Consider the following 26641-nt stretch of genomic DNA (forward strand, 5'->3'; position numbering starts at 1 on the left):
ACAAGTGATTCAACTGATCATGGTGTGACAATACAGCACAACATTTTTTTTTTTTTTAGCAACTACACTGCAAATGCAACAGAATCTTATAAATATGGCTTTGTCAGTCACTACCAAGACACTACCACAACCACTACCAAGGCAAGTATTTAGACAAACATGTCCAACTATTGTATGTTCATTCTTAGGATTAGTTACCTTGACTTAAATCTTTTTTTTTTTTTTTTTGTATAAAAGAAACAGCAGTCAGCTCCCCCCACTGTCCTCTTGCATTATTGTCTGACAGTGCTATAATTAAACTGACACATTTGCCTCTTTGCCTACTCTAATTACTGAGGAAGTGTGAAAATGCCCACTCAACTACACTACACTGGTAGTGTAGGTATTTATGCAATTCAATTTGTCCTTTGTTTTCTTTCTTTCTTTTATTCATTGTGTGTGGTTTCTCTGTTGAAGGAGGGGGGTCCATGTTGGAAACGCATGACTTCAAATTCATGATGTGAAAATGACAGGCTAAATAACCCTTTTTTATAATTTGCCATTTCAATTCTCGGATTACTTGATAGACCCGTGAGAGCTCGGCGCTGATTTCGAGAATGACAAAGAGGTTTTGTCAGGCGCCACATGGAGTACAATAACTGACGAGCACTGCTGAGAGAGGCTTATTGCACATCACTGTAGTGAAATTAAAAAAACTGTTGACACGCTAAAAGTAATGCTCAATTACTTTTCACTAATCCATAACACCTTTTTTTTTTAGTTTGTGGAGCTATAGAGCTGTCACAGACTAATACATACATTTAATATAAATGGTGTTTATCACTTAGTTTATCACTTAGATCTTATTAATTATTGCTGTGGTTACAGGTGTGTACTGTATATAGGTGTGTGTGTTTAATAAATATTCAGTACAACTAAATACAGCCTGTTGGTACTGAGAATATTTAATATCCTCCTCAAACACTATAATACACACAATATGTCTCAGACTCCAGGTTGTCCATGAGTGGCTGGAGGGGAGACTGCAGGTAGTCTTCATAGCCCTTAGCGAAGATCACATAAGGATTTGGTGTATGCTAGTTCTGGTTGAGGGATTTCATGTACTGCAGGCAGAATCAAAAGTCCTTCTCAGTGTCAGTCCATCTTGAAAAGAAGGATGCTAATATGCAAATGAGTGTTTGACAAAACAAGTAAGTGTGGGTGCTTTTATTAGACCCTGTATATTTTTTCCATTAGACCTTGCCTGCTGACATAGTGGAACTATTCTTTTTTCCAATAGTGAGCTATGATAATCACACTTGGTTTTCATCTGACTTTCTCCATCTCATTTAGATGGTGATCATGACTATCACCTTTAAAACTTTTAAAGATTTTCTTGTGAGGATCTGCAAACTGAAGGCTACAGCTTCTCACCTTGTTCATACATTTGTTCTATAGTTTGAAAATAAACTTTGGTGATTCATTCCTATGCCAGTGAGCACTTACTCCTAAAATAGCTCCATTTTTCAACGGGGTTTGGATCAACAAAGTTCAATTGATTGTGAAAGTATTTGCGTATGCAAAACCGCCAAAATGAGCAAAGGGGAATACCAATGAGTTTAAGTTTTATTATTTTTCTGGTGTAAGAGAGGATAATCGATCATTGTTTCTTTTTTGCGATCACCTTTTATTCCAGAGTTTGATAAACAATGTAATGTAAAGAAGCTAGAAGTCACTCAAGAAAAAACAACTGAGGCTGGGCAAAATAACAGTACAGGTTTATTTATTAATACAAAAATTAATTACATACAGTACAGTGCTTCTGTTCAAATTTAAACTAATTTGATTTGCGTAGGCAGTAAAAGACAGAGGATCATTAAAGTCTACACATATATCATGCATATATTCACTGTATGTGAATTCTTTAAATTATTTTACAATATTGCATTTTTATTTGAAACCCTGATTCAGGGATTTCATATAAGTAATGTCTACCAAACAAATCAAACTTAGAAAACTTGGACAAACTATAGTTGTCCAAATAAAACAAAATATATATAAATCTTTTATTGTGACATTAGGAACGCACATTTTAAAAGTAGGCCAATGTCTATAATAATAAAGTATAAAAAACTAAAATGTCTTTGTCCAAACACAAACACGATTATCTCCTAATAGAAAACCAGATGTACTGAATAAATCAAAACATTTTGACATAACTAGTACTAATTTACAAAAGCAACCAGTGCACACAAATATAGGCTGGATTGATTTTTCATAATAATGTGTATATATATATATAGTTTCTTATATTTTTAATATAACTGTATATATTTTCTGTACAGTAAAAAATGTGTCCCCCAAGTTTAAAGCTAAAAGTTTTTTTTGTGTTTTTTTTTTTACAGTTATTTCACTTGATGAAAACAGAGTCAAATATTGGTCAAAAAGTAAATTGCTCCGCAATGTCAACCGGCATTTTGAGAAACTGGGTTCAATTATCTGTTTAGTGTGAGTGGATTTTCATGCTACAACTATCCATTATAGTAAGGTCATCAATTCTGCAACACGTGTTTGTTATCAATGAGAGAATAGGAAATACTTAATGTAAGGTTACTTCCCTTGGGATATCAAGAACACAGATGTTTTTTCAAAAAGTAAGGTCTCTTAGGCGAACAGCTAATTAAAGTGAAATAGGGGTTAAGAAAGATTCTGCTGTACTATAAATAAAATACAACAGAGGAAAAGTCATTTTGTCCCTGGTGCTATTATTCCACACTCTGCTGGGAGGCATTCAGTGAGGTAATTAACTTCACTGACATGTTGTGAATTCTCGCCTCCCAGACTGAATGCTGGATGTGCAGATAGACTGATTGAAAAACTCCCACTTAGGTTTCAATCTTTAAATGATCCACGTCCGACCATATTTCTATGGCAATATTGCTGATAATCACACTAATTTTACACTTGGCAGGAGATAATAGTCGCGGCTTATTCTCAGAAACAAGCACTAATTGCCATCCTCATTCTTTCTGTCATGAAAATTAAAATACCTGCTGTAGTCCACTTGAAGTTGAAAAGAAAACACAAAAATAATAATTGCCTGCAAGGTTAAATGAATCACGAATACCCTCATAACAGTGGAACACTATATGACAATGTCACTGCACTGCAGCTAGAAAGTGATCTTATCTGGATTGAATGTACAATTTCTATATTACAGTAACCCCTCAGTGTAATACAAGAAGTTCGATATAGCTCACAATGTGGCCAGATTTATTATTTTGCTTTTACTTTTTACTGCAGGTCTGTTTTAAGATCCTAAATGACTCATAAGTTGTTCCTGTACCTGGGGCTCATAATTTCATCACTGATTAATCTATCAAGTACTTCCTTCAATAAAATCTGAAATAAAATAGTATAAACAGTAAAAAAAAAAACAAAAAAAACTCCTTTAGAATATATTAAATTGCTTGTTTAATTTAACTAAGATTCCATAACTGACTTAACAAAACTGAAAAAACTGAAAATCCTCATTTGATAAAGTGAAACCAGTTCTTCGCTTAATTTTCTGTCAAAGATGACACGAGTTGACGTGAGTCATAATTTAGTGAGCATGGATTTTATGTTGACAAATTTTGGTATTTTAAATGAATAAATTAAAGTTATAAACTCATTGAACTTGGAAACACAGCAAAGATTCCGCTGAAGAGATTAGTACAGATTGTCAACTTTTAATTCAGCGCATGCTGCAGGCCTCCAGGTATCTGTCAGTAATCGTGCTTTGAAGTTTGCAAGAGCAAATGACTTGAGATAATGGAACAAATCTACATTCAAGGAGAGTTTGACTTAAGACATGTGAATGTAACTTTCTGATCTTTTCTGAATCGTATAATCCTTCAGATTTTCATGAAATGAAGTATCACATTAGAATTTTTTTTCTTTTCCTAAATTTTAAAATTACAAAAAAAACTTGAGCGCGTTTTTGCCTTTTTCAAAAGAGTTGATGGGAGATGGAAACACTTAAAAAATAAGTTCTGACATACTGAACATTTAACTGACATGACTGAACAGCTGTTTCTGATCTGAAAGAAAGGAACGCTCAGAAAATAAATCACAGGATCAAATAAACGTCTTCAATGAAAAATAACACTTCACAGACAACCAGTCACTGGTGGGTTGTCAGCTACAGATTGAGCTAAGAAATAACCTAAATCCCAGAACATACAGCTGATAAACTAACATCATGTGCATGGACTGAAAAACAAAAAATGTTACTGTCTGTTTTGTCATATGAATTTCACAAGGGTACCTGTGCTCAGACTGAACTTGTACACATTCATTACTGCTTCCTTTGTTTACTCAACTCCACAGCTACAGACAAGAAATATGTGTTTGTCCCACCTCATAATCCCTGATGTCAAAGTGATATAATAGACTAAATAAATGGAATTGCAGAGCATTAAAACGATGACTGTGACATTACCTCCCATCATTTCGTCGGGATGAGGCTTGTCTGGTGCTGCAGTGCTAATACCATTAGTTTAATTGGAAGTTGGTTCCAGTGTAAGACAAGTATTTTATCAGTCAATGAAGTCAGCTGCCCACTCGGTGTCAAAAGAGCAGAATCAAGCTGTATATCTGAAAACTATCACAGACCGTTTGTCTTCCTGAAGCTGTGTGATGTGTGCTGGAAAATCACTTGTCTTAATCAAGCTGCAACCTCCGGGGCTGTGAAGTGAAGCCAATGCAAAGTGCCAAAAAACTGCAGTTCCTCGAACGGCCACTTGAGGCTGGCTACAGAAATATGTTTACAATCTGGTACAAAAACGGTTTTGGACTCTAGAGGTAATTCACCTGTTCACGACAACTGTACTGAGGTGAATTTTTATAACCCAAATACATTATACTGCAGCTTAAAGTTATGCATAATTAACAACATGGCTGCCTTAATTAACAGGTGAGTGCTGGTACAGGTGGCTTACTTGAGCTCCACATCTTTGTCCACAACTCTTCAGAAACCTACAGGTTATGTCACAGTTACGACATGTATATTTATACTGACTATGATCTTAATATCATACGGCAACAAGAATATGTGTGATTATCTGTACAGCCCCAAAATAATTTAGTGTGGACTTTAAAGAGGAGCAATGGGGTTGTAACAAACTATTTTCAGCCACATTACAAAAGCTTTGGTTATTCCACTTAGAAATATGTGACGTCACATAGTGCCGTGCACCAATCAGGTTGCATCTGAATCAGAATCTAAAGACAGCAGGTGGTTTAGGTTCTGTTTGGTCGTTGTTAATTACATCTAATCAAATGTGGGAATACATCAGTGTTTTAAATTTCCAAAATGGTGTGTAAGTCTGAATTTAAAAAAACAAACAATTTACTCTAACATCACTGTGGCACATAATCAGCAGCTTATTTGCATTTCACTTCATTTCAACTAGCATCCTTTGCTTGCAGCAGAAACAACAACCCCAGATCATTTTAAATTGGTCTGCTAACAGTTAAAATAATTCTAGGTGCTTTTCTGGTATAAACTGGTACACATGAAAATGATGAGCCTTAAAGCCACTATATATAGAACGTGACCCCCAATCCTCCCAACCGCCCATACACTGCTTAAAAAAGACACAAAGGCAGACAGCATGTTCTCACTGGGACTCGGAATGAAGTGTTTTGAAAAATGCTATAATCACGCAGTTAATTTAAATAGAGAGAATCCAGTCTGGGATGCTGATATTCACCTGAGGGACTCAAGTTACTCACTAATTACCGTGAGTTTAGAAATGTACTGAGGTAACATGAGCATCATTTGGTCACACTTCAGTTTCTATATGACATTTCTCCTCATTTCATAAGACCTTGATTGGTTTCAAGCGTCGAGAGTCACTTCCCGGCATTTGCGCATGATTCATTCACTGCTTAACGGGCATAATAAAAGAGTGCTTGCTTTAAAGCTAATCCCCCTAAGTACACACAATAACTGAAAAAGGTAGCGGTATAACAATGCGGTTTATGAGCCCTCGCTGTTGTCCACGTCTCTTTGTGAGCAGGTTTCACTGATGCTTTCTTCTTGTGTGTGGTTGTGTTCTGACTGAGTCTGTTTATCCACATTAATAATAACATATAGCCAGTGGCCTGTGTACATTTATTGCAAGAACATTTCATGATTGAATCCTCAAAAGCACTCAGCATACAACATGCAGTAGTTCCCTGTATGATGACGCTATAAAAGTTTTAGTCCCAAATATCAAAAATGGAAATAATTATTTCTTTTAATATAGAATAACTAGCACATGGGTTATTTTCAGTGTTGGAAGCACAACATTTGGATTCAATTTCAAAAACGTAGGCAAAAAAAGTAGTGCTGACTACAAATCCCCAGAGCGGCACGTGGGGTTTGATCATTTATGGACTTGAGGTACAATATGTGCACACCAGAAAATGAAAATGTTCAACAGAAGTGAAACATTGATTCACAGTAAATGCAGCCTCTATGAGTGAATTCCAATTATAGGATGGATACCCCACAATGCTCTGGTACATGGTGGAGTTCTGAGTTAATTATTTGGTTGACTAATGTAAAGGCCTTGAGCAAAAGCACCAAGCAGGGCATAGTTTTTTTTTCTTTTTCCTCCATTGTTCATGACAAAAAGAGAGCACAGGGCATGGGTATGTTTCTCTCAGCTGGTTTAGTGCAGCTGTGGAAAAATTTGCTAGTTTGACCCCTGTGAACTCGGTATGCAAACTATGCCATGGTTTTCAGGAGAGCTTGTTTTACGCTAATTGCAAAGAAAGATTCATGGCTGCAATCATGTAAATCTACTTGCTTTTTGTCAGCACATCTAGTACGTAATATGCCATGGCATACATACAAAAATAGCCTAATTTTACGCATGATCCCGCATGATAAAGATTTAGAAAAATAGAAATATATGGCAAACCCACCATATTATTAGGATTATAGAGGAGCGGAGCTCATGTCTTATTAAGAGGAGTCAAGCTCCCCCATCGCTATCCATTAGAACTAACAAAACTCTTTCTACACATCTAACACACAAGGTCATACTAAGGTTGTATGTAAAGTACATTTAGGGTTTATCTTTGCTAGTTTTTAAAGTGACTTTACCCCAGTGTCTGGATCCTCTCTATTAATGATACTTCAGATTTAGGTTCATAGTGATGAGACAATTGCAGCTTGAAAAATAATAATATAATAATGAGAATATTGCAAAAGTTAGTTAGAGTCAGTTATGTTTAACTTTACTTTGTATACGTATATGCTTTGGTTACGTAATGGCGTCATACGATATGACTTGCAAATTAACGCATGACACCATCTAGTGATATCTTCTTAATTTTCAAACAGGCTTCAGCTACTTACTGAAAATAGTTAGCAACACTTTTTCAGGTGCTTCCATATTTAACACCAAGTCATATATCATCAATGTCTGATGGAAACCACACATCTCCGCTCTTGGTGATTTTGACTTTTTTTCTATACCTGGAATTTTCAAAACTACTAAGCACAGTAACTTATATATAAACAAGGATCCATAGAGTATCCTCTGAACTTGGGTCTGAAGCTGTGCTGTTCTAAATACTGAAGGGACTGAAAAAGAATTAAATAACTATTTTGGTTAATTTCCAATTATAGTATCTTAGTTAATCTTAATTTGGACCACAAAACAATAATGTTGAATTGTCACAGAGCCCTATGAGGATGTGTTCAGTACTTGCTGTTGGTGTGCCCTCAAACAAGGCTTTTAACCACTAAACTGGTGCCACTTATTAGCACCACTGTTGGTGTGTTAATGTGTATTATCATGCGAGAGTAAAGCAGGTGTTGCTGGGACAAAAAAACAAAACAAAGTCAACCTTGAACCTTGGTAAATTAAAGTCAAAATAAAATCTGCTTTTACGTCTATAATAAATAAACAAGGACACAAGTTGACTTGACCCTCTCCAATTACAGCCCATAATTAGAGGTCTTGCTTCAGTGAACAGGCAGACAGCCCGGGGAGAAAACTAATGCTTTCATCCAGACTGAATTTTTGGAATCCAAAAATCTACTCAGAGTATTTTAAAGGGCAGAAAAAGCAGATAATGATGTCTGTTGGGAAATTACACTTTTAGAATATGTTAAACTAAAACAGTGGAGCAAGGGAAAAAAAACATTTATATACCATTTATCTCCCTTATTGACAATTCATAAACACCTCTTTTGTTAAACTCAAAAGGTGATGGATGATATCTAAAGCGCATTCATCTCCGGCATAAACCACTTACTCAACGATGATTGAGATTGTTTTGTCCCTCACGTGACCACTGAGTCGTCCCTGGATGATGCATGCTTATCAAACTACACACAGAGTACGTGGTGAATCTATGAGCACTGTAAATGCTTTGATACTGGCTGATTGGCAGACTGTCTCAGAAGAAAACGTAAAGAGCGTGGTGTCATAAAGCTCTGTATAAAAGTAGAGGTGATTCATGTCTTAATTACTATAACTGAGACCTATATTGTTGAAACCCTTTTTTTTTTAAGTGGGAGTTTTACAAAGAGACCAAACAAAACAGCCCCCAAAAAGCTATTCTGTACTTTGGCCTTTTTTGGGTTTAAAAAAGACAATTGAATTGAATTGATGAGACAAAAGCTCAGACTTTGCCACATGCACCTTTTGTCGCCTTGTGATGCGAGTCAATAAGTGAAAGGACACACTAGGTGAGATTAGCCGAAGGCTGGCGCTGTCAGAACAGCACGGTGTCTGGTTCTGGCTCAGTAGAGCAGCTGCTTCGATGCCCCGGGAGCAAAGAGAGCTGAGCGCAATTTTTCAGTGCCTTAGTGGAGCACTGCATGCTAGGAAGGCTACAGCACCGCGCGGGCTTCGGTAGATTCAATGAAGGAAGCAGGCCTGTGGGTAAAAAAGAAACATGTGAAATGATCTTTCCTGAGTTACCTAATATTTTACTGCAGATGTTATTTCATTAAATGTCATGGCAACTGTTGGTTTTGTCCCCTCTATCCCAAACACTCAAAGGTCAGGTTGTATGTTAAATATTGGCTTCCGTGTGCGGTTAAGCTTGCAAGTTAATTGGAGTGAGCCAAAGAGTGAAAACATGTGTGACCTATCTCTTAATTTGTTCCTGAAACTACACTAACAAATGTCACCCAGATCACATTGAAAATCGCTAAGTGTTACAGTAATGGTCTGTTAAATGTTGCTGTCATGCTTTACTGCACTGCAAGCCACTGAATTAAAGTCTGCAGATGAAATAAAATCATGACAACATGCGTATGCCCTCTGGCTTTACATGTGAGCCACTAGGGAACAGTATGCTAAATATAAATCATATCCAATTACATATCAAAGTAAATACAGAATATCTACCGTATACCGTCAGCAGAAAATTGAGTCATCAAAAAGTTCATGTTAAATTCCAAATATGTATCAATTAATTGGAACAACTTTTCCTGGAGCCATTTAAGGAACTTTAACTTGCACTTTGCCCAGAGGAACCAGGCTCAAGATTTTCTCCCTCGACTATCATAACCGCTGGTGTGAGTCTCTGCTCCAGGGGTTGTACTTTATGTGTACTATGTGTCTATAATGTGTCAGGAACTATCAGGGCAGAGTTTGCAGTGCTTAACGTTGCAGCTGCTAGAAAAAAATAAAGGAAAAAAAGTGTACAGCTTCATTCACACAGCACCGGGTGCCACTCATTAGAGCAGGGAATGACATTTCTTTGTCTTGCTACCTAGTAAAACAAAACAATGCATCTAATAGCATTGTCAGAGGTTCAGAAGTTCAGTTCTTCAGATGTGGCGGGAACTCAATAGGAAATCAGATGGTACATATATTTCTACTTTTGTTCCTGTGGCTTCATAATTCCTGGAACTATGTGGTCTGAAGAAGGGGTAATTGATGTTCACTGCTCAGAATAGCTTGAACGCTGAAGACTGTAAGTCATTACTGACTGGCCATTTGCTATAGCCATGGCCAATTTAGCTCACGTACTGATGCTGATGCAAGAGTTGCTGACTGACATCATTTCCCTCCCCAGAATGCCACTAATAGGCAGGTGTGCTAGGGCTAGAAGTGTTTTTATGAAGGCATACTTGTCAACTTCTCTTTGGAGGGAAGGCATGGTGAGAAAAGTCTGCAAGACCCCTCTAATGGTATTAATAAGCTAAAAACAGTTCCCTTTCTCAGCTACAATATCAGAGAAAAAAATGTTTATTGTTGTTCCACTCTATAACCCCTGAAAGATCAAATACCCCACTGCACCAAATGCGATGTCCCACCCCAGTCCAGTGCCAATTTCTCCATCTCCAGAAAGACATTCTCCTTACTCATGTCCTGATTTGCCTAATAAACTGAGCTTACCATTAGATAACCCAACATATCATTTTATTTTGCTTTGGCACTGAAGACAAATATATCTCCTTTTTTTTTTTTTTTACCAGTGTTTGTACCAAAACCTGAACAGCATATTATTAAGAAAGAAAACTCCTTACCATCATGGTCTCCAGGCTGTGAGCAGAAATCAGCAGCATCCCACTCATAATTCTCATCGACTGAGACCTTTCTCCTGGAGAAGTCACAAAAGATCACTTGGTAAATAAACACAGTTTGGATGTTTAATGCACACATTAACACCCATCAATGTCTACGAATGGAAAAACACAGAAACGTCCACATCAGGCCGACATTAGAGACTCTTCTCTCAAATAATTACGTTTTTTCTTCTAGGCAAATATTTGAACGTTTGCTGAACCGAGCAGATTGTCTGCACTCTTCTAACAGAGCAATAGATTTTTCTTTATTAAATCTTTGTTTATTTACACTGAAATCTAAAACTTCTCAAACTTATGAGACACTTGTTACTCTGTTCAAACATTCACACTATATTACTTGTCATAGCATGATGTATAGATGCTTCAGTGTGGTTTGTACAGACTTCCTTAATACCTTTGGCTTGGTTCCATTTGGTGACTGTCCTCTGTGCTCTCTTCTACAGTCTCAGGTGAGTTGGTGAAGACTGGGGAAAGGTGGCACATGGACAGGCGTCCATTAGCAGGCTCCATGCTGCCTCGTCCACTGCTGGCGTAACTGCTGTAGCTGCTCCCAGACTCTGGCACTCCCTCATAGCATCCTGTCTCCACTTCTAATACATCTTGATCATTGTCGCCGGGCGGTAAGCATCTGGAGGCCTCCTTCATAGCCTCCAAGGAACCTACTGCCTCTTTCATGGCCTCTTGGTAGGCAATCGGCCATTTGGCAGCGTTATGAAAGATAGGTGCCGCTCTTCTTGGCTCATAGTGGCAAGGATTTGATATGGGCCTCTCTGGATTGCTCCTTAGAGATAAAGGATCCACAGCAGGAGGTGAACGGGAGGCAGCTTTGGTAGCAGGAGGAGAATTTGCAGGCGATTTGGAGATCTTCCTTGGAAGAGAAGTCTTCTGCGGTTCCCAGAACAAAGATTCTGGACGACGGGAAGATGCAACAGAGCAGTTCTCCTGGCTGAGAGAGTCTATCCACGCATCAGGAGGCAGGAAATTACTTTCTTTCCGTCTCCTTGAGTCAAGGCTCTGACTTCGCCGCTTAGAGTCCCAGGTTTTAGAGCCCTGGGACACAGCTCTCCAGAGCTCTGGTTGTGGAGGTCGCGAAGAATCTGGGACCCTGATGATATCATCCACAGAGGCAGGACTGCGGCAGTTAAAGCTTGCACTCCCTCTACTCGTGTCTTCATACCTGCCGCTGCGAGTCAGCGAGTGCCCTCGTTGAACATGGGAGGCAATTCTGTGGTGCAGCATGGGCTTTGTAGGTCGCATTACACATACCTCCAACTCTGGCTCATCCACACTCATCTCCACGCACACATCTTCATCAGTGGGATTGGAGAACACGACCTCCACTTTTGAAGAGACTGGTGCCGAATCGAGAGCTGAATTAGATCTTTCAGGATATTTATTGCTACGGAGGGACAACGTTGAAAGGCTGCCATGACTAAGATTGTTCTGTCTCCGTGCCTCAGAGCATGAATCATTCGTTTGCATTTCTAAGAGTGTGGATTGTGGTGAATTATCATAGCCCTCTGGTGCTGCTTCCACCCTTTCATGTCTCTGGTGCTTTGAAGGGAGATGAGGGGGAGTTAATCTGTCTTTAGAAAAACTGCCCGCCTCCTCAGGTTGAAGGGGTGTTTGTTTGGTGAATGATGGAGCAGGATGATGGTTGAAGGACTTGAAACAAGACGGACTCGCAGGTGAAGACGCACTGACACAGGTGCCGTCCGGGATCAGGGTAGATGGAGAGACAAAAGGACGGTCTTCCCAGTGCACAGAAGATAATGAGAAAGGGCTCGGTGACAGATCAAAGCTCTCCTTTTTGCCCTGGGGGTATCTGTGTGGCAAGGTGCTGCTCTTATATTCCCACAAAAGCTCACCACCACCAGCCTCTCTCTCCTCTAAGCCTGAATGTTCCCTCCTCATTTCTCTCATGGAGCTTCTTTCCAGAGTGTACTTCCGGAGCTCCCTCTCTATCTCCTCCCTCTCCTGAGCCAGTTTTAGGCAATGACTCAGATTCCCCCTCTCCCGCTCGTGCTCCATTTGGAGAACCAGAGCGCTGGCAGTCGTAGATGGCTGACCTAGGCTGGATCGGATATGTGGGAGAACTGGAAATGTGAGAGTTTCTCTCTTTTGATTAGGAATGGTGGCCAAACTACTGTTTGAACACATGCTGCTGAAGTCAGGAAAGCCATCATAGCTCGCCTTCTGATCCAAGATGTAAGGGCTGCGATGGGGCAGGCGCTGGGCCATGTCGCAAATTTGGCGCCTTGAATTGTCCTCTGCTGCTTTGCAAGGTGGCAGATCGACAGAGAGCACAAATGCCTCTTTCCTGTCTTCCCTTTCCGAGTGCAGTGATAAAGACCTTCGGATTTTAGCAGGTTGGTCGTACCTTATGCTTTTCTTGCTGTGCAAACTCAGCGTGTCATTGTCATACGGTGGGATTAGAAAGCGTCCATCTGGACCTCTAGAGATCAATTCAATTGGAGGAGAAATCGGTGAAGAAGTTGTCCTGGTAAGGCGACCCCTGCTGTAATTGGACAAAATATGCTTCCGCCGCTGATGATTTTCAGTGCTGAAGGAGGAACATTCTGTCTGCGAGGAGGAGGAGGTGTCGGTAGAGGAAGTGGTGGGATAGAGGATGCTGGCTGGAAGTAGACTTTTCTTCAACACACTGTCTGGACTGCCGGTGCCTGAAGTCCTTCTGTACGAGAGAGAAAGAGAGAGAGAGAGGAAGAGGGGGAGGGCGAGGTGAAAGAAGAAGATTGTAAGAAAAACCGGAGGTGTAAGAGACAGTGAAAATAAGACAGAAAATAAGATTGAGTGAGAGTGAAAATGGGGGTGGAAGAGTGGTAGACAGAGAGAGAACAAAACAGCAGCAGAAGCAATAGATGATGATGAGGAAGAAAAAAAAGATATGAAATAGAAAACAACCGAAGTGCTGGCATTTCCAACACATTTTAGATTGTAAGGGATGCAGAGGGAAAGGTCAATGGGAGGTATAATAATGAAATGATAAAGGGGTACTTACATTGATGGGGAGTATTTATAGATGGCAGGAGGGTGCTCTGAAAGGAAGGGAGAGGGGCATGATGGTATCTGACTCATTAGGATACAACCACCCTGACCAAGAAGTAAAAACATGATCAACCCCAATAAGAGCCCATTAAAGGGCCTCAGGCACCCAGGCTTGTCCAAAAAGTTAATTACACTTACATTTATCAGCCACTAATAAAAAATTACCCTAATTAGCAAGTAATGTAAATGACATCAATAACTTTTACAACTAAATGGACGAGCAGGGTACAAGATGAGCGCCAAATCCATGCAGGCTATGATTTATATAATGGATTGAAAGTGCCTTCAATATTTTATTGAATAAATGATGATATTCATGATGCAGTTCATCAAAGTGAGTGTCTGCTGAGTCTCTGGAGTGAGGGGTATTTTACCATCCTTCTTTTTTCTGCGTCGTCTGTCCCTCTGGTAGCTGATGACACAGGCGGACCCCAGCAGCAAGACCAGTGCCAAACACATGAAGCCGACCCCGCCCAGAATGCCGGCCAGTAATGGCTCCGGGACGAACTCCAGGAGTTGGGATGTGGCAGGGTAGATCTCCATCCCTGTGACATCGTTTCATCAGTGATATATGTTAGTAAATAAAAATAAAAGCAGGCCAGGTGGGACTATAGTGTCAGCAATAGCCATAAAAAAACTGCAAAATAATTAAATTAAAGAACAAGAAAAAAAACACTTGCCATAGTAGTAACACTCACCACAGCAAGAGTGTAACACACACGCATTTATTAATTTATATACATATTTCAAAATGTTATATTTGTCTATTTTTAGCACATTTATAACTTAATTTATAATTTTCACATTAAGTTAAAATTTCCTTAAATGCATAAACTATAAATGTATAAATCATTATAGTTTGAAATATTAAAACAAAGCTATCTTTGTCAAGCTGTACATTTGAAATATTAAAACAAAGCTATCTTTGTCAAGCTGTACAATCATTTCAACTACAAAAACTTAATTAACATGGACTTTGACTTGAACATAATACACGATTGCTATGAGGGTTGGTATTAATAGTTTTAATCTTCAAGCCTTAAAGAGCAGCAAATCATAAATTTGATTGTTTTGCACAATTCGTACAGTCAGACTCAAAGAGCGGAGTTGTATTAAACAGTATACACTCCTTGAGTGATGCCAGTGGGCATTGGAGATCAGACTGTTTGATATCTCTGTACCATATCTACTAAAATATTCATGTCACATTCACATAAGAATCAGAAAAGACGAGCGCAAATTCTATCTCTAACTCTTTCGAGAAGTTATTAGTGGAGCTATTTCTATCATTCAGGCTTCTAATGGACAGCATTCCCCGGGGCCCTGCTCTAATTTTGGTGGGACACTGGGACCAGAAGAAATAAAGAGGAAACAGTTATAAAAGAAGACTGAGAGAGGAGGATGTGTTGAAACAAGAAGGTGGGGCGGGAATGTGTAGGGGAGCAAGGTTGCTCTTGAAACACCTACCCACGGTGGAGACATTGACTGATGGACTGGGCTCGCTCAGCAACTCCCCGCGACGAGATAGCAGCCGCAGCTCGTACACACAGTCCTGAGACCAGCATCCGCACGCACACACACACACACACACACACACACACACACACACAGGATGAAACCACACTTTGTCAACACAGGACTGTGCCTGCAATGCTAATGAAGTTCATTTGAATTCGTGTAGGCCTATACAGGAGAGAAAAAGAAGGATGAAAGGGGCAGGGAGACGCACAGACAGGGCACACAGATTGAAGGATGACAGAAAAGTGATGGCTGCCATGTAGTGTGCATTATTGAAAGTCTATATAAGTAAAACAACGGAGGTGTAGCCTAGATAAAAAATCTCCAAGGAATTCAACAAGCAGCATAGACTGATTAGTCTCAGAGGGAGCGGTGCAACTGGCTTGTTGTTACCTTGCGCAGACCCGGAACGACTATCTCGCTCATGTTGGCACTGATGTCCTCGTCCAAAGTAAACCACTCCCCTTGCTCGGTGCGGGCTTGGAGAACAAAGCCAGTGATGGGAGGGAGCTGAGCTTCAGAAAGGGACCATTGCAGAACAACACCTGCTGAGCCCTGATTAGCTGACAGTGACGCCGGAGGGTTCAGTTTACTTATCATCGGCGGAGGATCTGATGCAGAGGGAATAAGAAAGACCTTCAGTCGATCAGCCAGATACGCTGTGGCAGAAAAAATGTAATTACAGCACAGGAAATTTCTACTGTCAACCATGAGAGTTTGTGGAGAGCAGTTCTTTGGAGTTCATAAGATGCAATATGGAGTTTACTGAGCAGTGTATTAGGTTTGATCAAACCTAAGGCAAACATGGCACGAGTTCTATTTATTTTTCCGTTCTAATAGTAATACTTCAGAAAGTCTGATTAAAATGGTGATAGTACAGATAACCGTGACATTTTTGGCCACGACAGCAGCATAAAGACTGAAATAAAAAGTGTAACTTACTTTGGCACAACCTTTTTTTTTTTTTTTACAAGCTACTTGCTCCAAATGCTGGAGTTTCAAATTCACACACTATTAGGTTGGAATATTAATTATGACTGATTATGCACCAAAATAAACTGTACATCAAACTAAGAAGAAAACAAGGAAACATTAGTGGAAACATTAGATTTGAATGTTGCATTCTCCCCATGGCGAATCTTTGATCTTTCTGTGAAGCTTGTAGATGTCCGTAAGATCACGAAAATCGTGCCCCCCTGCTGGACAGGTAAAATAAGACAAAGTGTCTACTCACTCTGTGAAGCCTCACTTTAAACTGGCATAGTGGTACTTTAAAGTGAATGTTAACATAGTCTGGCAATGCTAACACTGATCTTTAGCAGTTATCTTTAGTTGTCTCAGCAGCCATCACTTCTTAGCACCCAAATTAATTTTTTTTTTTTTTTAGATTTCTTGTGTCACTGATATTTAAATGTTGCTGTTGTAGTCAGGACTAGAAGCAGACAATGTTAAATCCTGTGCTGAACGACATTTGTTTTTGTTTTTTTTTGACACAATGGCAAAGCAAATTACGTTGTTTGACTGAGGTGAACCTCAACCAACCTGTCAACATTGCAAACAAATGTGAAATTTAATCAACTTTGAAAAGGGAAATATTGGATGACCAAGCAGCAAGTGACTTGCTGGATACATTTTTTAATGGCATCTGTGAAAAATCTGACAAAAGCTGCACTAATGGTCTTTGTATACCAGGAATTGAGGGTAGACAGGATAACTGATAACATTGGGATGACAAGTCTGTAGAGGTTGCAGACAAAACACAAACTACAAAGGTGGTTGGTTACTGTAATAAAGCTTTTAAATACAGTCGTCCCTCGCTATAACACGGTTCACTTTTCGTTGACTCGCTGTTTCGCGGATTTTTTTAGTGTAATTTTGCATGCTTTTTTTGTTTACAGCGTACTGTACAGTATGAATGTGCATTGTGTTCTGCGTCCTAAATTGGCTAAGGGAGAACCACACAAGTGTTCTGCGTCCTGATTAACTAAAGGAGTACTGTACAAAATGGGTTTTAAAAGGTGTATAAAAGTGTGTGGTTAGGGGTTTTACGGCCTTAAAACATGTATAATAATTGTAAAACTTACTTCGCGGATTTCGTTTATTGCGGGTTATTCACGTATCCCCTGCGATAAACGAGGGACCACTGTACTCCCTTTTTGTCACATTTTCATAAATAAGATGACTTATGACTGCACAGTATTTCAATTACTTAAAAAAGCCAACTGTATTTTCAGTTTCAGAAACCATGGTTGCCAGCTTGGCAACCACCAAAAGGTTTTTATTAAGCACTGAAGTCTGCACATATTGAATGTTAATCCATCCAACAGTTGTTCAGAAATCTAAGTTTGGCTAGTGTTATGTTTAGGTTTGTGTTGAGAAAGCTGGCCACCAAATAGTTGAGTAATGTACAGACTTCTTAGCCACAAAGTAGATTTTTTTGCATTTTGTTTGATCTTTGGGCAGTTTACTCAGGGAATCAACTTTAACTTGCTACAGATGATATTTGCTGCTGCTGGCAGCATTTTGTTATTTCAGTTGGTGAAAAGTGACAGTCACCATGGGCTAAAAATGAAAAAGCTGCTAGCTGAACGTTTTATTCACATTCCGAAATGAAAAAGAGTGAGGAAATCCAACACTTGTCTTGAATTCAACACTAGATATTTGTTTCCTTCAGGGGATCAGAGTATTTTCCAAATCTACAACTGGATCCAACTTTAAGCCGGCTGTTGGAAAGCACCACTTCAACAGGGGGGAAAAAAGTGGGAATGATACTGACCCAAAGTCCGGGTGGTGGTAATCTCACTGAAGGGTCCTGTGCCCATTTTATTGATAGACAGGATGCTGAACTGATAGTCGGTGGCAGGGGAGAGGCCTGTCACCTGCAGAGTGGTGCCAGATGAAGGGGGCACGGACACGGAGAACCAGTCCCGCTTCCCATCATTATCACTTGCTGAAATCTTCTTCACCCTGCAGTGAGATGGAGAGAACAGCAGTGAGAACAAAAGGGCGGCGGGGAATTCTGGGAGTTTTATGAAACATGACAGAAAAGTAGGTTTCATTAATCATTCATACTCATCATCAGCTCCGGATTTTGTGGCAGAGACAGCAATGATGTATCCCAGCAATTGTACAGAGAGCTTGCAACTCCAATTATGCTGATTTTTATGCTCCTACCGGAGCAGAGGTTCTGCATGTATTTTTTTATACAGAGCAAATTACTTGACCTGAGGCAGGGAAACATACCTATCCACCCATTCAAAACAGGGGGAACCTTTTATTATTAATGTCAGTCTGAGCATTCAGGGTTTTTTTGTTGTTGTTTTTTTTGTTTTTGAAGATGGTAGCTTTGTCCCAACAGAAGAGTTCTTTTAAAAAACAGCAAAAGAATATTACTCACATCAATATCAACACGGTGTGGATAATTGTGAGGTCCTAGTCCGTCACACACTTGAGTATAAAGTGGCTTACATACACATGTTGTTTTAGTGCTTACAGCAGGTCACAGCATATAATATTGTTGTTGGAGATTATTGTGTCTAAGAGCAAATCATGAGGATACTTTTTCTGTTCTGTAGTACTTGATTTTCTATGTGGATATTTTCCCATGGAGCTTGCACCACTGCCAAACAAAGGCACATATTAATATTGGAAATCACAGTGGAAGTGCCTGCTGTTTTTATTTTCAGGCTTCATGAGAAAAAACATGAAGATTAAAGTTGAAATGTGAGAAAATATAAGAAAACTTTCACAATACACAGTGTTGACATTCTTTAAGTGGGAGAAAAAATGCAAAGAAAAAAAAAGCAACAAAAACATGATCGTTTGTTTCTTTCCTACTAGAGAGTTCGAGAGACTCGAGAGATTTCATAATCTATGGTCATAATATCTCAGAGGCTCACTTCAGGAGGTTTTATATGCTGATTGGCTGATCTGTTTTAATAGTTTCCATGTCATGTATATTTATGTCTATGCTGTTACTTGGTTGTTGTTGGGTTTTTTTTTGTTTTTTTGCTGCAGCGATGACCCAGTTCCCTCTTAAGGATTAAGACAGCTCATCTCACCCTCATCTGATCTGTACTGCTCCCAGGTTACAATGTGATTAAGATAAGCATTAGACGAAAAGGTTTTCTGTATGTTCACTGAAAGAAAAAAAAACACACCCAAAAATAGAAAGTTTCCATTCACTGAACTAAATGAACCTGCTTTTTGCATTCTAACTCTAATACAGGGACTATTTGGTGTGCTCTTATCTTGAAAAGAGAACACATCCAAAACAATATAATTATGGTTTATTTTTGTCGAACTGGCTGCGATTTTAAAAGTGCCGATTCATAAGAAACAATTGTATTATGCTCTCTTTTGTTAGTAACCTCCTATTGTAGCCAGCACGGTCACTATATTATAAAAGCTATGCTCTGCAGCAGTGTTTTTTATTGTAGCTGCCAAGTAGTGATAACAGATAAATGAACTCCTCATTCCAGAGATCAATAGAGTAATACCAACGCTGTCGATGGCTGCTATGGTTACAGCCCGAGAAGAAAGTGGGAGGCTTTACACCCACCAAACTGAAAATGTCTGTGCTGATCCTCCATCAAAGCCTGCCTCCCAGGATATGTTGGCCTCCTTCACCCCGGGAGAGACGGACAGGGAGGTAGCCGCATGGGGACTGGTTCCTGTAATGGAGGTAAGGGAGAGGAGTTGATGGAAATGGGCCAGCACTTCAACTCAACAACTACCTGAAGTTTAGAGGCCATCTCTAGATGTACCACATTTATCCGTTGGAGGCGGATTGGAGGCACAGGCATCTGGGTGTAATAGAGGTTTACGCAGGTTTAAAGAAAACAGTTTAAAAGAAGGAATTTCAATGTGGACAACTCACATAACAAGAAGCTTTACTTTTTTTATGGTTCTCTGGTAGAAATGTTCGTGTTTCTACTCACCCAGGACAAAAACTTCAGTGCTGGTTTTCACTGAGGCTACACGGTTAGTAACGCAGCACTCCCACGTGCCCTGGTGCTCCTTGGTGAGAGGCTGCAGGAGCAGAGAACCGTTGGGTTCTGTGGAGTGAGATGCACGACGAGCCAAGTCGACCTAGCGAGGACACAAAGACAGTTCACACATGGAACCACACTCTTTGGATTGAGAAGAGATGGATTATGTTTTAGACCAATCCAAAAGGTGTCTAATTACATTTCATAACACATGATTATCAAGGTCATTATCAACTCACAAAGTCCATAGCAGCTGCTCACTAAGGAGGAAAAAGCATTGATGTACTGCATGGGCTGTGCATAGAGCATATCGCAACCAAATAAAGGGCAGCACAATCAGAAAGTTCAGCACTGGTACAATGACTGACTCCTTCGAGTTATAGAGAAATGGCAGCTAGAGTAATTTTTCCTCCTTCAAATGTGCCGTGTTACAGTGAGACAGCGTGTGTGGATTGAGTAGTCTTACAAGAGGGATTTGATCAAATCCTTCAGAATTGATTGGATCACTAAAAAGTGGTCTGGCTTAGCGAATAAAGTACAACATATTGAAGAGATGTAGAGGACTGCTGGCGTCCATCCACACCTCCTTCGTTAGATCACGAGCAGGAGGTAGAAATGAATAAATTAGACCTAAATCACGCTGCTTTGGAAATCGAAACAAAGTTTTTGCCAACTGACACACACCTCCCACATGATATCACTTTGCCAGCTATTATGACAAAGTGTCATTTCACATGATGTAGGTTATCGCAGCGCCCTGAGAGATGGAGTCTGACAGAGAAACACTGTGCTGACATGTTTTTTCTACATGCATGTGGTGTGTACCAGGAGAACAGTTAAGAAATTGACATTAGATTACAAATAGAAAATGTATTTTTTTTTATTCATGGTGTCTTTGATGATGCGAACATCCATACTGGATGAATACTGTAGAAATTATAAGCCATTTTATATACCTCTTTCCCCACGGTTTTGAATAATGCAACAACCATAAGACAAAACAACAGACAATTTGTCACTGTCCAAACACGTCTGGACTGCTCCGCATGTTTTAGTATGTGCACGTTTTTGTAAGCATTTTTCCTCATAAATACTGCATGTGAAATCGCTTCTTTGTGGATTACACACAAGTCACTCTGGGTAAAGATTTTTCAACCTTGTTCACTGGAAAACGAGAAAAACAACTGCCCTTCTAAACACTTGCCATGAATAAATCAGGACTGTTTGCTTACTGAATAACCTTACAGGATTATTTACCTTGCTCCAGGTCACTTTATTTGTCGGGTCTTCGTTTCCTTGACATGGGATGATCAGGGTACTGCCAGCTTCCTGTTTGTACTGCTTCTCTGGAGTGACGCTGAATGATGGGGGGTCCTGTAAATTACCAAAGCAATATAGCTGAATCAAGGAGAATGCAGCAAGTGGCAACAATGGATTTTAAGACTGGATTACTGCTGCTTTGGACAAGATTATCTTAATAACAAAAGGATTAGCCAGACAATTAACTCCCCAATAGCGTGGCCATTGTAGTGAGTTTGAGTTGACTTCTATTAATGCCAGAGGGCTCACACGTCGGCGTGAAAAGGTCAATAAAATGTAATTTCTGTTAAGTTTTTAATTCGCTGTGACAGATGCAGTAGTGGCTAATTAAAATACACATAGAGTGGTGTAGATAGATAGATAGACAGTTTAGCAGAGCAGGAAAGACAGATTCAGTGGCAGTTTCTGAGCTTCCCCGCCAGGACTGACTGACAGTTTGTTCATGGAGGAAGAAATGTAGTCAGCCTTACAAAAGATACTAATGATTGTATCTGGAATGCATACTAACCTGTAGAATTACATTCGTTGGCCCAGATGAACCCATGCTGCCATAACTGTTGTATGGAGTACACGTGTACACGCCTGCTGTATCATCATTGACTGTTGCCATAAACAAAGAGCCCTCTGGTGTCAAGGTCCATCCTGGATACTGGAAGAATGAAAGAAATACACTTTGCTCTCACATCAACTCTTTTACATTCAAACAGACAATTGTCAGAAAGAAAAAGGAGTTAGCACGTGCCTGAATGATACATAGCATGAATGGAAGAAAAAGAAAAAAGTTAGAAGTGTGGAGTGAGCTTAAAGAGCTAAAAGGCATCAAAATCGGTAACCACTCCAAAGCCACGTATGAGCTCCTCGCCAGCATTTGGAGGATTTACAGTAATAATTTTTTGATATCTGCCTGCCACATTCCTGCAGTGGTTAAGTACTTAAGTCCCCAGTGGGCAGATTAATTCAGAGCTTCTCTAAAAGTGTGCGTTATTTATTAATGCCATAACCGCTTTTGCAAGATCTAAAGATCTAAACATGTAAAAGATCTTCTGTTCTTCTAATTTTAAAAACTATTTTTATTATATATATATTTCTTTGATCATTTCTTGGGTGAATCCAAACACAGGCAACAGAAATGGGCTTTTAAAATGACTTTTTTAAGAATTACATTTTCATGTCTTTTTTTCTTTTTCTATTAAGCCATAGCAGTGCGTGTTGCGCAAAAGATTCCCGCTCAGACTTAATTAAGTCAAAACTGCTATCATGCTCTCCAGAATAAGGCTGCGAGGCTGTATAACTATGGGTAGGAGAGCTTGTGACATCCAGGGTGGAAGTGGAATAATTGGCAGAAAAACAGCATGACACCAACGCCCATGTCTCACATTGGGGGAATCTATCACATTTCCCGTGGTGCGGAGTCTCATCCACCGACATGTCCATCGCTCAGACCAAAGTGTTGAGGGGGGTGGGGTCAACTCAGCATGTGAAGGCGTAGGAGGAAGAGGAAGAAGTGGGTGGATCTTTAGCGCGCAAAACAAAGAAAATGGTTTTAAAAGCTGCTATTCTGTGCTCTTATTGTAAAGGAAATCAACTGGTTTTTCCTTTTTTGAAAGGTTAAGGTTTAAAATGTTGTTTTAAATTACAGTCACACCCCCAGCCCCTCATCCATAAAGGTCCTTATGCCCATCCCTCAGAAGGAGCGAGATTGAAATGGAAGTGAAAAAAAAAAAGAAAGAGCAAGGGGCAGTAAGGGGTTCCTCTGGGATTGCTTCAAAAGCTTTTAAGATTGAACATATCCTCTCCGGGGTCTGCTCCTCTACCTCAAAGTGATTATTTTTATTACCAAGGACAAGTCAAGTGGTTCTCCATCCTTTGTCCAATCCACATAGAGCAGAGGAGGCTGAGCAGCCACTGGGCAGGTGATCACACCATCCATACCTGTGGGAAGGTACGTTTGCTGGGGCATTTTAAGAGCCTGGGCCGGATCTGCACGGAGGAAAGGAATGAAAGTTGTTAACTTTATAATAACTACTGCAACACAGACACACCTCACTGTTTCAAAACCGTGGGAAACAGCAGCATAATCCATTTTGAGACAGGGTTTGTTTTTTGAATTTTATATCAGCCTATGTTTTATAGTGCTTTAGAGTGCTGTTCCTTGGATTTACAGCTGACTGAATATGCCTGAAGGATTTTACAGGTCTGAAGACAACAGTTAAATCTTCAGACCAAACGTGATTTTAACTGTTAATGAGTTCATTAAGAATCATTTACAAGCACATACATTACAAAGGTCCACCACCAAGATACAAAACACTGGATTGGAAGATCTACTTGAAGGTTAAACAGATGAACAGGCTTCTATTTTCATCAGTGGTTAGTTGACAAACACTAAATGCTTTTTCTCATGTGTATCTCAACATCAATTAATATACCTGTAATTAATACTGTCAGAAAAATAAACAACATAGTTTAGTTTAGGAAATGTAATCTCTGATAAACTTGTTAACATTTTAAAGTGAACTTATCAAAAATCTCTAAATATTGTTAGAGATGACTGCATACCCAGCATCCTGCCTCACTACGGAAGCGCCCTCTGGAACATGTGACTCTTGAATGGTAAAATTATGGCGCTTCAAGGTACCAGTTGCTCTTTGTTTATCGTTTATTTACAAAAAGTCATTGGAATGGGAATAAAGCTGAAAATCTTTTACTGGTTTAAATTTCATTCATGCTGCAGTGATGAAGAAATGTACTTTACACAACATCGATTGCATGTCTGTCCGTCCCTATACAATTGCTCCTCCTGAGCTTTCTTCCATTATTTCCACGTTTTGTGGAGTCTTATCTGAATTGAGGGTATGAAGAAGAATAGCGGGTGTTTTAGGCTGCACAGCAAATGGTTGATATTGGAATATACTGTAGAAATTAAACTGATTTGTCTTGAGAGTGACTGCTGGCAGTGAAACATTACTTCTGAGACTGTATTAAGTTACCCTTTATTACTGACTATAATCTATCCCAGTGTTCTGATTTTTTATTTTTTTTTCCACTGCCAACCACTTCAGGAAATAGACTCTCCAAGCACTGCCATTGTTACAGACATTCAAAAAAAGAGTATGAACCCTATTCAGCTATGGACAGTTCACACAAAGGGCAGGTTTATTCTTAATAAGACTATTGTTCAATCCTAAATGGAACTGGTTCAAAATGCAGAGCTAATTAGGTGGATGAGGGGTACTGATGATCTGCTCTTCTCTTCACAGCCAAGATTACAGTGTTTTTGAACCATTAATTTAACCTCTGCTTACTATTTTGCTGTCACATGGTGGATGTATCCATGCCGTGTGAATTGACACAAAATATTACAGTAAATGTAAACGATATTTTAAATGACATTACAGTGAGGATATAGTTTATATTCATTTGAAATGTTGTAGTATTTTGAAAGAATAATATGTTTTTATTTTTATTGAATTAAAATATGGATATATATACAGTACTATAGAGATTTCTCTACATACCACTAAAGGGAGGTTGCGTGCTCCCAGTGGTACACGTACCATAGTTTGAGAACCGGTGATCTAGCCTATGCTAATTTTGAAAACACAATGGTGTATGTAATAATTCAACAGTTAACAGTAGTTAACAATAACATCAGAGGATTTGTGTTGATCAATAATCATATGTCGATATTTTAATATGTAGTTAGTGTAAAACATAAAAAAAAATATTTGGTTGTCTTCAGAAACTCAGAAGAAACTGTAAAAAAAAAAGAAAAAGAAAGGAAAAATAGAAAAAAAAAAAGGCATGATGTCTCATGAGGACTGATCAGAGATAGACTCCACACAGAAACGTACGCATCACTGTGAGGTTTGCAGAGGCTGTGGGCGGGGTCAGCAGGCCATTGGTTGGCATGCAGGTGTAGGTCCCAGAATCCTCTGGGATGAGCCTGGAGACGAGAAGAGTCCCATCCACCACGATCTTCACTCGTGACTTCATAGACCTTGAGAAAAAAAATAAATTAGACCGGAGCATGTAAGACAACCATCACAGAATAACAGCGAGAGGTAATTCAGCTCTTCCAGTCAAACAGACTCTCACAGAATCAGTGGTGTAGGCGGGTGTTTTTTTTGTTGTTGTTTTTTTTATGTTATTCACCACTGTTTTATTTCATTTCAGTTAAGAGTGGGAAGGGAAGTACCCACTCGTTTTTATACATTCTTACATCTACAGAGAAACTAGAGAGAAAAGCTGAGGAGTCTAGCACGCTGCAACACTGTACAACAGGTTACATATGCACGCTGGTGATACGTGTCCGTGGGACGACTCACACTCACACATTTGGGTTAATTACCATAAAGGGGAAGATGACTCAATGCACTGTAACCTGAATGTTTCACTACTCTTTGCATTGATAAATGTCAACCTGTGTTACTGAAGGCTGTTTTTATTTATGTTCCAATTACCAGGATTTTTTTTATATATATATACACAGTATTAATAATGAATCTAATGACTAATGTGAAAGGGGTCAGTCGCAGTGACAAACTGTAAATGAACTGTGCAGCTCTACAGAGCTTTTTGGGTACTTTTAGCACAATGACTTGGTTTTATGGCTCATTTACTGTGTTTTTCAGTCTCAGTGTTTCCAGCAGCCGCAGTCAAACAGCAAACAAGCTCCCACAGTACATTACCGCCCAGCACCAGAGCAGCTAAAGAGCCGAATGTTTTCCTCAGGACAAACCAGAAGATTTGACTTACATGAATCAGCTGGACACAAGTGTAACTCTTAACGATGCTCCTTGTTTGGTAAATAAAATATTGTCAGACTAAAAGAGCCTGAGCCCAAAATGAATCTACAAATAGTTTGTTTACTCGACCAAATCCTGAACATCTAAGAAAGTGGAAATAGATAATAGTTTATATTTTTAGCAAGGCTAGTGATTTTCTATAGAAGGGGATGTCAGTGTGCCAGTCAGTCCGGACTTGGCTTGCCATGATATTTGGTCTAGATGTTCAGGATCTGGAGTATAATCCATATTATATTAGGATAACTTTACATCAAGTGCCATCATGAGGTCAAAGTTCTTGGCATATAATCAAATACCTGCAAAATTTACATCAACCTTAAGATGCACTTTCTGTTGAGTGCTAACAGTGTTGAGTCAGATTACTTTGA

The 26641-nt window shown here is 39.4% G+C and overlaps 1 protein-coding gene across 2 annotated transcripts in view; it reads right to left on the reverse strand.

Moving 5' to 3' along the window:
- Nucleotides 1-2371: 2371 nt before the first annotated feature.
- Nucleotides 2372-26641, reverse strand: part of igsf9a (immunoglobulin superfamily, member 9a) — a 55907-nt gene continuing 31637 nt past the window's right edge. For both annotated transcript variants that reach the window (XM_027278644.1, XM_019268090.2), the window contains exons 8-21: nucleotides 25320-25465; nucleotides 23303-23445; nucleotides 21974-22114; nucleotides 21403-21519; nucleotides 20095-20245; nucleotides 19716-19827; nucleotides 17931-18121; nucleotides 15548-15765; nucleotides 15104-15188; nucleotides 14011-14181; nucleotides 13590-13626; nucleotides 10965-13262; nucleotides 10511-10584; nucleotides 2372-8906 (exon numbers count right to left, since the gene is read on the reverse strand). In XM_027278644.1, the coding sequence (XP_027134445.1) occupies nucleotides 8743-8906; nucleotides 10511-10584; nucleotides 10965-13262; nucleotides 13590-13626; nucleotides 14011-14181; nucleotides 15104-15188; nucleotides 15548-15765; nucleotides 17931-18121; nucleotides 19716-19827; nucleotides 20095-20245; nucleotides 21403-21519; nucleotides 21974-22114; nucleotides 23303-23445; nucleotides 25320-25465 (4048 nt within the window). In that variant the 3' untranslated portion in view covers nucleotides 2372-8742. The remainder of the gene's footprint in view (nucleotides 8907-10510; nucleotides 10585-10964; nucleotides 13263-13589; nucleotides 13627-14010; nucleotides 14182-15103; nucleotides 15189-15547; nucleotides 15766-17930; nucleotides 18122-19715; nucleotides 19828-20094; nucleotides 20246-21402; nucleotides 21520-21973; nucleotides 22115-23302; nucleotides 23446-25319; nucleotides 25466-26641) is intronic.

The sequence above is a fragment of the Larimichthys crocea genome, chromosome IV (assembly GCF_000972845.2).
Source record: "Larimichthys crocea isolate SSNF chromosome IV, L_crocea_2.0, whole genome shotgun sequence".
NCBI lineage: Eukaryota > Metazoa > Chordata > Actinopteri > Sciaenidae > Larimichthys > Larimichthys crocea.